The sequence below is a fragment of the Zonotrichia albicollis genome, chromosome Z (genome assembly GCF_047830755.1).
Source record: "Zonotrichia albicollis isolate bZonAlb1 chromosome Z, bZonAlb1.hap1, whole genome shotgun sequence".
Taxonomy (NCBI): Eukaryota; Metazoa; Chordata; class Aves; order Passeriformes; family Passerellidae; genus Zonotrichia; species Zonotrichia albicollis.
Window position 1 is genome coordinate 39,252,838 of NC_133860.1, and position 14,071 is coordinate 39,266,908.

General features: G+C 39.5%; 1 protein-coding gene across 1 annotated transcript in view; it reads left to right on the forward strand.

Moving 5' to 3' along the window:
* Positions 1–14,071, forward strand: part of ARSB (arylsulfatase B) — a 187,227-nt gene that overhangs the window by 135,270 nt on the left and 37,886 nt on the right. The window contains exon 8 of the mRNA XM_074532885.1: positions 11,704–11,756. Within this exon, the coding sequence (XP_074388986.1) occupies positions 11,704–11,741 (38 nt within the window). The 3' untranslated portion in view covers positions 11,742–11,756. The remainder of the gene's footprint in view (positions 1–11,703; positions 11,757–14,071) is intronic.

Consider the following 14,071-nt stretch of genomic DNA (forward strand, 5'->3'; position numbering starts at 1 on the left):
ACTTCAGAAGGCTAGTTTTGGGGGAGAAAGGATCTCTATTTGGGGATTCTGAAGCTTAGGGCTTCAGCTTTTCAGAGTTCTTATTATGGATCAGTGCATTAGAAGGTCACTCAGACCTAAGGAATTGTTGGATTCTTCTTCTTTTAAATACTTTTTTCCATACTTGATAAGAAAACTCATAGGAAAAGAACTGTTGATATTTGTTCCTTGTGTGATTGCCCTCTTTGAAGTGAGTATAGGTCTAGAAAAATAGTACCTCCTCATAGGAATCTGCATTTTCTGCTGCTGCCAAATTGAATCTGTTGTTAAAATGTGTAGTTTACATACATGTGATTATTTTCAGTTACTTGATCCCGTGTAGCCTGGAAATAATTTGCCTTACTGACACTTCAGAATAAAAGGGAGTGGGAGTGTGAAGAGAGAATCTAATAAATTTATCGCTTCTTAAATCTGATGAACTTGATTAAGCAGATAAGATTATGTCATATTTCAGGGTTAATGGTAGATCCTTGAAAGTTTTTAAACTCCCTTAGATGTTTAGCCTTATATTATATTGAAAGGTTAAAAAGGCTATGAACTCAGCTGTGCATAGTTTCTGGCTTGAAAACAAAAGAGTTGCCCCCAAAACATTAAATGGGGCTTGAGGAGATTAGTAATGATGCATTTTACTGCCTCCCACAGAGTTCTCCACCGAACTGCATCATTGGCTGTTCCTTAACTCCTCACCATCAGGTTCATCATTATGTTTATTCTGGTAGTGAGCAAAAGGCCAAAGCCAATTAAAATGTTAATTCCTACTAAGATAGCAAAATAGAGTGTTTTGAGAGGTGGAGAGAACAGAATGAACTTTCAGAAATGTTTGTTGTGTTCCAGAGCCATGTTATCTCTTAGCTTGACTTTTGATGAGATCTATGAAGCTTTGACCAGAGTTTATATATTCTTTAAACAAATCTTTCATATGGATTTCCTAGAGCTGTTTTGCTGGTTCTTTGTAAACTGACCAATTTCTTGCTTTTCTTTGTTTTTGGGGAGGTCTGCTTGACCTTAAATATTCATGTTTTCTTTCAAAATAACGTTCTGTCATGGATATTGTTTTGTTTATATGCTTTGCAGAAGGAAAAAAAGATATAATAACATTCAAAATAAACATCTTTATACCCCTATATCTTGTTTTTTAGCCTTTGTCTAGAATGAAATATGTGGCTAAGTATTTCATGTTCTTTAAACATGACTTAGTGGATGCTGTTGATGTAGACATTGTGTAGATTATCAGGACTTAATAAAAAGTAAAAAAGTAGTTGTCTTCTGCCTTTAATAGTCAAAAGCCTGTGATACAGATAAAAGGTCTATATAGTGCTAGTAGAACTCAAATGAGAAACAGGATTTTTGATGAGTAATATTTTGAGAATATTTTAAATGGGTTTAGATTGCATGTCTTGGTTTTGACAGAGGGATTTGAGACAGCTTCAAGCTCTTTAGTACGTTTTTGCTGAGAGGTGAGTGGGAGGTATGATAATACACCTAAAAAAAAGATCTTTGCATGAGAGGGCCTTTAGCAAGGGAGTTTGTTCCCTTATTATGCTTGTAGTGTTCCCTATATTATGTGTTGTTAATTTGTTAATTTTGTTGATTTTGTGAATTTGTTTCATTATATCATCAGCCTCTGACATAGAACTAGAGAGTTTTCTTATCTCTGCTTTTTTTCGTGCTGTCAAAATCTTGCTCTTTCAGATGGTCAAGAGCTTATATCTCTTGTTTTACTCAGAAATGGATGTTAAACAATAATTTTTAAAATATTTTAAGGAGTTTAAATGATATTTATAAGTTCTTACAAAATGCATACTGTGACAGTCTTTGAAGCAGATGTTACTGACTACAGGAAAAACTAAACCTAGATTTTCTGTTTGTATATCCAGAACATCTCTGAAAATATTGTTTCTCTAGTAGTGTTTTAAGTAAATTTGCTTCAGAAAAAGCTTAAAATGAAAAAAACTTAAAAGGCGTAAAAAAAGCATCACTGTGGTATACAAAACCACAGTTAATGTATTTTTTAGTTGCTCTTCAAGTCCCACCATCCCCAGGGCTAGTTAATTCTTCCATCTGCAGATTAAATATGCCCTTTAACACTTAACAGGCAGTGGCTTGCTTATTTCCTCTTTTCGGGTTAGCATCAGAGGAGTGGGTTTGTAAGGTCCAGGTGGCAAAGCATGCTGGATGGAAATGGCTCACGACTTTCGGAGGTCTGCAGAAAATGCAGAGTGTCCTCCAGAGCTGGAAAACTGGGCAGATAGTATACTTGAGTAAGGATTTTCATTTCTATAACATGATTTTACTGAAATGCTCAACAAAGGCATGCATAATGTTGTTGAGAGTCTCATCTTCATTTAGTTTTACTTACACTTGGTTTGGGTTTTGGATTTTGCGTTTTGTTTTTTTACAAGAGTGAAGAGGGGTTCTGGGGCATCAGCTGTAGCAGATGTGATGTGTGATTAATATGTAATATTTTTAGCTTTGAATTAAGGTCTTGAGTGCATGATAGGTGTGTTAGGTGGATAATGACCAGATAAACTATGAATGGCCTAAGATCAAGATTTTGCCACTTAACAAAATCATTGCATGAATCACGGAAGTCTTTCAGGTTTAAAAAGCAGTTTTTCAATGGAAGAAGGTCACAGGTTATACCTCTGGGTGCTTTGGTTTGATAAACTACTGTTTGTGTGTGTATTTTTGTTGCTTCAATGTAGATGAAAACTGCAAAGAAGGCGTGGAAGTTAGTTCAATGTGGAACATATGCATAAACAATTTTGTTTTCCTGACACCATAGAGAAGTTTGAATTTGTATTTTGAGAACTCTTAACAGCTTGTGTCTCCGTAAGTTGGGCCCTAGTTCTGTGTTTGGTTGCTTTGTTAGATATTGTGTCCCAAATGTAAGGAAAGCTCAAGTGTCAAAGCAGGTCTCTTTTTATTTGGAGGGAGAGAAGGATGGTGCCTTAAGCCTTTTTTCTTATTTTTTTTTGGATGAAACCACAACACAAATGGGTTCCTAATTCAGTCATAATGCAGCATTACTGGAAAATGCAGGAATGTTATCAGGCAATTTGGCCCATCTAATAATTGTTTCATTGATTTGTAATAGTCACATCATTGTGATGATACTCTGACTATAATTTTGGCTGGAGCAGGAGGTATGATGTTGAAAACCAATGAAAACTGTGCAGCTGTTGCTTTAAAGAGCATGTGTGGTACAGAATAAATAAAAGAATTTGTTAATTGCTTATGACGTAATGAAACTCTGCAGTTGCCACCTCTAGACCTTCAGGAAAAGATAACTAACTTGTCTCCCTTGGGGACATTCTCTTTCACTTCTGCCAGAAGGCGGCTTTGTAAATTTAGGATTTTGCAGGCCAGCGTGTGGTAATCTGGGAGCAGTAATTCAAATGCTAATAAATACTCATCAAAAGTTGTTACTTATTAAGCCAGCTGACATTTAGGAAGAATGGCTTGAGCTTGCCAAGTGATTTTAGCTCACTGCTAAGGAGCATGCCGCTGGTTAGAGCATTTGATTAGCAACCGCATGTCAGGGCTCCAGGGCACTCTTGTGACTCAGCCTCCCCTGGGCCCTGCCCGTGCTCTTGCCTGGGGACCCAGAAGTGTGTTTCAGCCCAGCCTGGTGCCATCAGTCCGTGTTAGAGCTGTGTTGCCAATGTTCCTGTTCCAGCCCCCGCTGCTGTGGTGCTGGCCTGGAGGCTGCCTGTGACCGATGGTCGCTGGGCTGCCCATGGGACCTGTTCCTCTCGTCATCTGCATGCAGGCAACAGGCAGTGCTGGCCTCAGGGTGAAGCTGCTTTCTGAATCACTTCTTGTCTGGTTCTTCTCTGTGGTGGCCACCTAGAGCAGCTCTGTGACCGAAATGGAGCCAAAGAACAATTTTAGTGGCTGTAGATGTACTTAGTGGAGCTAGTACTGCAAAGCTTAGGTTGCCTCGAGTGGGTGGAGGGTTATACCAAGGAAGATCAAAGTGCTGGCTGTGGTGTAACTCATGGGGCAGCTGTGGAAGGGGACTTGCCATTTTGCTTTGTAGTCCCTGTGATTCAGAGATGTAACTCAAGAAGCATGTTGTAAAGTGAACTTGTTAAGTGCTTTTACACTGCCTTTAAAATAAACAGTTTATGTCCTTTTATCCTCATGGATAATGCTGAAGATAAGAACTCCCACTGACTTCAGTGAATGTGGGATCAGGCTCATGACTGATGTTCTATATTACAAATTTCAAATAAGGATTTATGCTTAGCTGAAACAAACTTTAGAAGCCAAAACAAATTTTACATAATAACTTTACTAAAGCCAAATTTGCATATTTTTGCTTTGGTTGGTAATGACTGGCTTGTTTAAGAAATGTGATTTGATTCATTTACCACTCAGTGTTATTGTATTAGGTAAAAGGCTAAGAGGGATCTTTCATCTGCAGTGCAGGTCTCTTAATGCTTCTGTATTTATTCTGCTTGGTATTGTGAGAATTGCTAGGATTATAAAAATGTATTATTTGGTTTAAACATTTTAATGATGTATAAAACTATGCTGTGCTGCTTTCTTGGTAAAGGTGGTGCACTGGGAAAACTGGCATTAAGAACATGGATCAGTGTATTATAAGTACATCTGGCTTTTATTAAGTGTAAACTTCAGGACAGGTGCATTAGGGGAAAATATTTTTGTAGTATGAAACAGGACTTTTTTCTTCTGTTTTCTTTGAAACAGCTTGTAAATTAGGCTGCTCTCTATGACTCTTTTAAATTTGCTTTAAATTACATACAGATAGATACATAGCATGATCTAGATTGAACAAATTAGGAAGATTATAGAAAAAGGAAAATTGGATTTTTTTTCTTTTGTATGTTTGTGTGAATGAGAAAATAATGATCCTGAGAAGAAATGTTAAAAAATCTGTTATATATCTTTAGCTTTTATCTTCCTATGGTGTTTAGCATTCTCATTAATTTAGAGGGCACTGTTACTTGAGGGTTTTTTTAAACCTACTATCAGAGTATCCCTAAAGAGCATACTTTGTCCTTCTTGTTTTGCTGTTATTTCTGAAGGTAGTCTTATTGAAGCCTATGAAATGCTACTTGTTTTTTTTTAATTTCATTTTATGTTGTTCTGCATTGATAGCAAAAGACAAAGAACCCATTGAATGCATTATTTCTATTCATAGTGACATAATTGGTCATACAAACCTTCTTGAAGTAAGCAAATATTTCTTTGATTTCAGTACTTGCCGTTATATAATACATGGAAGTATCACACAGTAGTATATCTGAAGAAAAAGCTACTTGAAAAGGATGTTTTAAGATACAGCAGATATATCTGTATTCTTTTTTTATTGTATTTGCGCTGGGTAGCCTAAGTATACCCACTTCCTACTGTGTACAAAGACAGGGTATGTGACACGGGAATGTTATCAAACCCATTGTATTCTCTTAGCAGTATCCAGTCTATTTGATTCTCCTGTTGGCTATAAATAAGAGAACTTTAAATCAATGGCTCAGCTTGTTACGGAGACTCTTTCTCTCTTAGTTACACTAAGACATTTATCTGTTGCAAATGAGAAAGGAGCTAAAAATTAAGAATGTGGTGTTTCCACCATTTTTGGAGGGGTGGAGATAATGCAATCAAACTTACAGCTAGATGAGTATAATGAAGAAACATATTTTATGTGTTTTTGCCAGCTGTTCTAGAAATCTGTCTGAGCTATTGCAAAATCTGTAAGACCTCCTGAGAGAAAGAATGAAAGCATACATGTGTTTTTCTCATTTTGATTTGTTTGGGAGGATTTGGCCTTTTGCAGCATAAGGGAAGAGTCTGTGTGGTGATGGGGTAGTAGAAGGTGTGTGGAATTTCTTCTTGTTAGCTTTGTCACAAAAGCAGTGACAAAAAGGAGACTTTTAAGATATTATACTTACTTTCCTCTTTTTTCAAAGTTTTAGTATTTTTTGAGTTTTTGTGTGCATGTGAGGAAGAACACTGCTGTGCCCTTGGCAGATGGATGGCTCTGTGAAAGAGAGGCTTTTCTACAGCTTCCTCTGTGGGCTGATCCTGTCTTACCCTGACTGTACTATTTTTTAGGGAGCTCAGACTCCAGGCAAGGAATTTTTCCTTAAAAGCAGCACCTAATGGATTATTCAGACAATTAGGTGTGTTTACATGTACTTAAAATTGATCCTGCATTTTTTGGTACTTGAGTTTAAGTAAAACAATTTGGCACTTTTTGTTCCTGAAAATAGTCTCTGCCTCTGCTAACACTGCTATGTTTTCATTGCTGTGCTAACTGTTTTTGAGACAGAAAAGTTGAATAAATCTCAGCTGCTTGGTGCAGTCAGTTGGTGTTTTTTGATGCTATTTCTTTTTTTTTTCCTGTAGGAATATTCTATGTGCCAGGAATTCAGAGGCCATTTTAAGCTATGTTTGACTTTGCAGAGCTCCTAGTACACTTTCCTTTGTCCTCAGAAGCACACTTTGTTGGAAGTTCTGCACCAGCTTTTCTGTTGTTAAACCATCTTCACCAAGGCCAGATTATCTCCCTTTGTAAGAGTGAACTCACTTTCTGACTCACTTTGTTTGTTTATGTAAGGGGAGGTTCTTCATATATCTTGTCCTGATGAATGTCAAAAAGTGCAGGATTTGCTATTACCATGGGAAATTCTGTATTTTAATATTGCTGAATCAACCTAACCTTACTTTTGTCACCTTAATTTATTGCTTTTTGGTAGTGGGGATACAAAACTGTTTAAGATGTATGTTCCTGAAAGTGTTGGCTGAAGGTGAATAATACCTTATTAGTGGGATCTTAGCCTGTAGACATATCCCAGAATGTTTTTGGCCTTCCTTGCTGCCAAGGCAAACTGATAGGTTGTGTTTAGACCACTTTCTGCCTGGACCTCAGCTCTGTTTCAGGAAGTGTGCCCTGGGTGGCCAGTGCCCAATGTCTCCAAGGGATTTGTCCATCTCAGGTACAAGAATTTGTGTTTGTCCTTGCTTAATTCCATGAAGTAGGGTGGCAGAAGTTTATAGGTACATTTTTGGAATGACCAGGCTATGTTGGTCAGGTTTTTATTGCAGTGGTTTGGGATCTTTTGGAGTTCTTCCTAAGTCATACTTGATTTTAAAGTGTTATTATGAATTGCCACAGAATATATAAATAATCCTAAATGTATTTTCAGATTTTGATAGGTATACTTCATTAGTAGAATAGAGGAACAGAAAAATATATGATTTTTTGTGTGTTTAGTTTATGTGATACTGCTTCATAGAATCATGAGTTCACAGGATGATAGTTTGGGTTGGAAGGGTTCTCAAAGGTTTTTTGCTTCCAGCCCCCTGTTGTGGGCAGGGACATCCTCTACTAGGCCAGGTTTCTCAAAGCCCTATCTAACCTGGCTTTGGAAATTTCAGGATTGAGGCATCCACAACTTCTCCAGGCAGCCTGTGTCAATCTCTCACCACCCTCACAGTGAATTTCGTTCTTACATCTAATCTAAGCCTGTCCTCTTTCAGTCTAAAGCCTCTCCCCCCTGTTCTATCACTACATGGTAAAAAGACACTCTCTCACTTTCTCTTAGACCCTCTTCAGGTACTGGAAGTCTGCTAGAAGGTCACAGAATCATGAAATGGATTTTGTTGGAAGGGGCCAACCACAGTGGATCCTGTGTTCCAATCTCCCTGCACAAGCAGGAATGTGCTGGAGGACATGGCACACGATTGTGTCCAGGCAGTTCTTAAATTATGTCCAATGAGGGAGACTCCACAGCCTCTCTGCACAATCCGGTCCAGTGCTCAGTCAGCCACTGAGTAAAAACGTTCTTCCCCATGTTCAAGTGGAATTTCCTGTGCATCAGTTTCTGCCCATTGCCTCTTGTTCTACTACTCAGCGCCTCTGAGAAGAGCCTGGTCCATTGTCTGGATACCTCTCTTCAGATATTGATAGATATTCATGAGGTCCCCTCTCACTCGTCTCTTCTCGAGGCTGAGCAGGCCCAGCTGCCTCAGCCTGTCCAGCACTCAGAGGTATTGGACACTGCCCAGATTTGTATCATCAGTGAATTTGCTGATTGGGCATCTGCCCCTTCATCCAACTCATAGATGAAGTTAAACAGTACAGCATTGAACCTGGAGGGACACTACTAGGGAAGGCCTCCAACTAGATCCTGTGATACTGATTGTAACCTTCTGGGATCTGTTGTTCAGCCAGTCCTTGCTCCACCTCACGGGCCACTCATCCAGCCAACATCCCTGAGTTCATGTAAGGAAATCTACTGAAGTCAAAGTAGACAATATCCGTTGTTCTCCCTTCATCCCTCCAGGTGCTGGTTTCATTAAAGATGGCAATCAGGTTGGCCAGGGAGGATTTAATTGAGTGAATCCATGCTGACTATTCCTGATCACCCATGTGGATAGCCTTTCTGAATGAGGTGTTCCCATCACCTTTCCAGGGATCAAGGTGAGGCTGACTGGCTGGTAGTTTCCAGGGTCCTCCTTCTTTCCTTGTTGAACACTAGGTTGACATTCGCTTTCTTCCATTGTGAGCAGCCTTGCAGTCATGTCTGCAGCACTTGTAGATGAATCCCATCAGGACATACAGACTTGTGGATGTCAAGTTTACCTATGTGGTCTCTACCCCTATCTTCCTTGACCAAGGGAAAGTCTTCACTCCAGAATTGCTTTACCCATGTCTCCTGGTGCTGTGGTGTGTTCTTAAGTTCGTTAGTTTGCTCCCCCCATTTTCTGTATTACTTCCTGCTGCTACCCTGCCAGTTATGTTGCTATGGAAATGAAACTGCTCCTCCCTTGGTTTCTCTTATAAAGTGAAAGTTGTTTCCTCCTTGGGGTCAGTCAATCACTCTTTCTCTCCTCCCAGGTTTCGAGAATTTTCCTTTCTCTGGGAGGTATGGTTGGCTGTAGCCCCGGAGCCCCTCCTATGATTTATAACAGTTGGTTACTTTAGTGTATCAGTTATGTTTCGTACCTCCAAATATGTATTTCTATTGGATAGCCGGGTTTCCCTGCCTTCTTCCCCCCTTTTCCCTTAAAACCCTCTCCTGCCCCTTGTTCGGGGCCATTTGCTGGGTGCTTTCCCCTCTTTGTTGGTTCTTCTGTAATAAACCGACAGTTTACCCCCAGCAAGTGGTCGCCTCCTGATTCGTCTCTCACCGCGCTGCTCCGAGCTATCCCCCCAGCTCAGCCCGAGGCCAAGACGCCGAGGGGGGCTGTTTTCTGATGCGCAGGGGCCCTGGCCTTCGCCCCTCACCAGATAGCCGGATTCCGGGGCCGTTCACGCCCCCGCGCATCCTGGGTCAGAGAACCCTGAGGGCTGGTCTTGTCAGTGAAGAATGAAGCAAAGAAGACATTCAGTGAAATGTCATCTTCTGGCTTCTCTTCATTCACTGTTACTAGGGTCCGTCCCTCCATTTAGCAACAGGACCACAAAATTCTAATTTTTCTTTGTTATTGATATATTTGAAGAACTCCCTCTTGTTGTATTTGACATCAATGGCCAGATTTAATTCTAGTTGGGCTTGGCTTTCCTTGTGTCATTTCTACTTAGTTTTAACAGCCTCCCTTTATATTCATTACAAATGGCCAGATCCTGCTTCCATCTCCTGTGTATTTCCTGCGTATTCTTGATTAATGACAGGAGTTCCTTGTTTATCTGTCCCTAGCCCCATTTGCCCAATTTCTTGCACAGGTTTGCACAGGCCCCCCTCTCAAGCCTGTCATGTTCTGTCTGGATGTCATCCCTTCCCTCTAGTGTCTTGACCACGTACAGCCCGGTGACATCACCAAGCTTGCTGAGGGTGTGCTCAGTTGCACTGTCCATGTCCCTGACAAAGATGTTAGACAATAGTGGTCCCAAAACCAACATCTGAGGAACACCAGCCCTGGTTTCCACTTGGACATGAGTTTTGACTGAAACTCTTTGACTGCAACCATCCAGCCAATTCTTAATCCACTGTGTGGTCCATCTGTCAAATACATGTCTTTCCAGTCTAGAGACAAGCAATGTCAGATGTTTTTCACAAGTCCAAGTATGTGAAATCAGTGGTTCTTTCCTCATCTACAACAGTGTAATCCCATCATAGAAGGCCAGATTCATCAGGCATGATTTGCCGTTTGTGAAGCCTGGCTGTCACCAGTCACCTCCTTATTTTCCATGTGCCTTAGCATAGTTTCCAGGAAGATCTTCTCCATTGTCTTGGTGGGCACAGAGGTGAGAATGACTGGCCTGTAGTCTTATTCTTCTACCCCTTGTTTTTTTTAAATGTTTTTTTAAAATGTTTTTTCCCTTTTTTCAGTCAATGGGAACTTCACCAGACTACCACAACTTCTCAAATGTGGTGGATAGTGTCCTGTTTACTCAGAATGTATCTCATCAGGTCCCGTGGACTTCTGCACCATTAGGTTCCATGGACATGTGCACCTTCAGTTCCTGAGGATGGTTGCAAACCTGATCTTGTCCTACAGTCCTTGTCCTACAGTGTGTGGTTTCTCTCTCAGCCTTTCCTCAGAAGAAAAATACTCCAGTCCCCTAACCATAACTCTGCAGTCTACAACTTCCTCACAAGCTGAAATGGATGTGTTGATATCTTTGCTGAGTGGTGGTATGACATGGGAAATCAGCATGAAGCTGTATTTCCTGAATATCAGGAAAAGATTCTTCACTCTGAGGGTGGCTGGGCACTGGAACAAGCTCCCCAGAGACGTGGTCACAGCACCAAGCCTGACAGAGTTCAGGAAGTGTTTGAACAGTTCTCTCAGTCATATGGAGTGATTTTGGGGATTATCCTGCACAGAGCCAGGAGCTGGACACTACTTGTGGGTTCCATCCAACTGACGATATTCTATGGTCCTATGATAATCTTTGTAGTCCTTCACTGGACCCTTTCCAGCAGTTCCATGTCTTAGCCTTCTGCAATTCGAGCAACATAGCTGGAGCACTTGCCAGTGAAAACTGAGGCAAAAAAATTACAGGGTACCTCAGCTTTCTTCACGTCCTGGGTAACCACATCTCCTCTTTCCTTGCAGAGAGGGACCACATTTTCCCATCTTGCTTTTATCACAAACATACCTATTGAAGAAGCTTTTCTTGTTGCCCTTGATGTCTCTGGAGAGGTTTAATTCTATCAGGGCTTTAGCTTTCCTAGCCTTATCCCTGACTTCTCAGACATTCTCTCTACATTCCTCCCAGGCTACCTGTCCTTGCTTCTGCCCTGTGGTTTATGTCTGTCTGCAAGCTCCTTGTTCATCCATGAAGGCCTGGCATTTCTGCCTGACTTCCTTCTTGTTGGGACGCATGGTCCCTGAGCTTGGAGGAGGTGATCCTTGGATATTAGCGCGTTTTCTGGGGTCTTGCTCCCAGCCAGGGCTTTGTCCCATGGATACTTCACCAGACTGATCCCTGAAGAGTCTGAAGTCCACCCTCCTGAAGTCGAGGGTTTGTGCTTTTTCTTAGTGCCTTTGTGGCTGGAGAAATGTCTAGAGTAGCTGTGTTTCTAGCCAAGCAAAAGTGGCCTTGTAGTGAAACATTACTCATGTGCACATAATCTCTTACCAGAACAATTTTTCCCATTCCAGCCGCCAATACTAATCATGAATATTGTTTTGATGTTTTTGTCTTTGTATATTTCTTATGTTTTATATAATTTTTTTCTGTAGGTATTGCCAGGTGTCTGAAGTGGTTGACTAAGACCTAAGGATTTGGAGCAGTGGTGAGTCAATGAAATTCTGATCATATTTTCTGTGTTTTCACATGCTGAAGTTTTACTACTGCAAAGGAAGGATGAAAGTTGTTCAGTAGTTTATACATTCTGAATATTTTCTGCTGAGCACCAAGTTCCTGTCCAGAGCATTTAAGCAGAAATTTTAAGAAGGAGAGGAGGAGATGGTTTCATTGGCTGCTCTTGACAAATGAAGCCTCTCCTCAAATCGCCCTGACTTTGAAAAAACTTTAAAGTAACAGTTCTACCTGTACTTTTTGAAGTGGTAACTTCAAAAATTCAAATTATATGTTGAAATATATTAATATGATAATTTTTGAAGGTAACTTCAAAAATTATCATATTAAAATAATGATGCCTGAACTGGCTTTTCAGAATAATGTAAATTTATATGTTTAGCAATTATAAAATGAGATATCATTCTAGAATAGATCAGTATAGAATATCACTCTAGAAACCTGAAGTAAGTTAATAAATTACTTATCGAATTCAGCTTACAAGACAATTTTTTTTTTCTTTAAACTGCAGTCTCCACCTCTGCAAACTGTGGTATCCTTTGTAAAGTTAAATTATTTTCCTGATCCCTTGTGCTTATTGCTGATTCTTTGCATTGTGTGTGCCAAATATGTATAATTTTGACTAGAGAAGAGTGCAAGAAGGATCTAAGAAAGAATTTTAAAAATTTAAAATACTTTAAAAAGTGAGTTTTGTAATCTTTTCATAAATATATTATTTGCACTTCCCTGTCTGTAGGTGTAGGCTGTCAAAGAGAGCCTTATAAACATGCAGATAAAATCAGTGTTACTTGTACTTAATAATTATATAATAGAAGAGAATCATAGAATCATTAAGATTGGAAAAGACCTCCAGGATCATTGAGTCCAACCTTCGACCAAACACCACCATATCAGCTGAGGACATGAAGCACCACATGCAGTTGTTTCATGAACACTTCCAGGGATGGTGACTACCACATCCCTTTGGAACCCGTTCCAATGCTTAACCACCTTCTAAGTAAAAAAATCCTTCCTAATGTCCAACCTGAACCTTGCCTTGGTGCAGTTTGAAGCCATTTCCTCTTGTCACTGGCTGCCTGGGGAAGGAGACCAATGGAAGAAGAGTAAAATAATACTTCCAAAAAGCAACTGCATTTTCTTATCAAGAGATGGTTATTTGGAATAATGTAATGTTTCTAGTTGTCTGGTTTCCATGGCAGAGCCAACTTATGTGAAATATTTCATATTTAAGGGATTTTGTTTGATTTCAGTGCTGTTGGCAGCAAATGTTTAGAACCCATATATTTTTGTTCCATGTGCTGTTTACTTTGGTGACCAATTCAGTGAGAAGCCTTTGCCTTGATTTTTTTCTTTTTCTGCTGTAATGGCCTCTGAAAAGTATGTTTACTCTTCCTTTCAAAAATTATCATTTAGTAACAACTTAGAAAAGGCATCTCAGTTTAGAATATTTGCATTCATGTAGGTCTATATTTATTATGTCCTCTTTATTTTTGCTAGCATTTAACTAGAAAAACTAGATAAGTGAATTTAAAGTTTTTCAACTAGTTATGGATAATTCTTTTTTTGCCTACATTTTAATCTGCCCCTTGCTCCCATCCTCCACTGCCTGACAAATTACCAGGACTAAACTGTTGTATCCATGTAATCATCAGTGCACAGACAGAATGAAAGCATTATACACAGTTCATAAATCTGTATTCAACAAAAAATACAGATATTCTTTTCTCCAATTTTGATGCTGTTTAGGAACGAGATGCTTAAGAATTGAAGAGACTCTTATTCAAAAGCATCTTATTAAATGGTTTTGAATTGCTTTTTGGATACTGTTACAGATAATATAACTTACTTTATAATAATGTGCCTCAGACCAGCTAAGGGGGGAGTCCTATGACACTTAACAACAGAACAGAAACACAGCATGTGCATTAATAACCAAACTTAGAAAACAACTTGAGTGACTGTTAGCAGCAGCAGGTGGAAGGCCAGTGTACAGGGTTAAGTAGTGGTGATGATAAAACTGCACAACTGAAAAGATTAACTGTGAGGATCTAATATGTTTAAATGAAAATTGAAATGATAACTTTTCCTTCATAACAAAATATGTAAATAATGTTGTCTCTCTTGTGAACACAGGAAAATCAAGTTGTCTGCATTTTATTCAAAGGCATTGCATAATTTGTCTTGGGGAAACATTTGAAAATAGTTAAGCACTTATTTGCATAAAAATCTTCAGTGGAAGCAAAATAATGAATAAGATTTTTTACTGGAAGCAATAAATAAACAACTAAG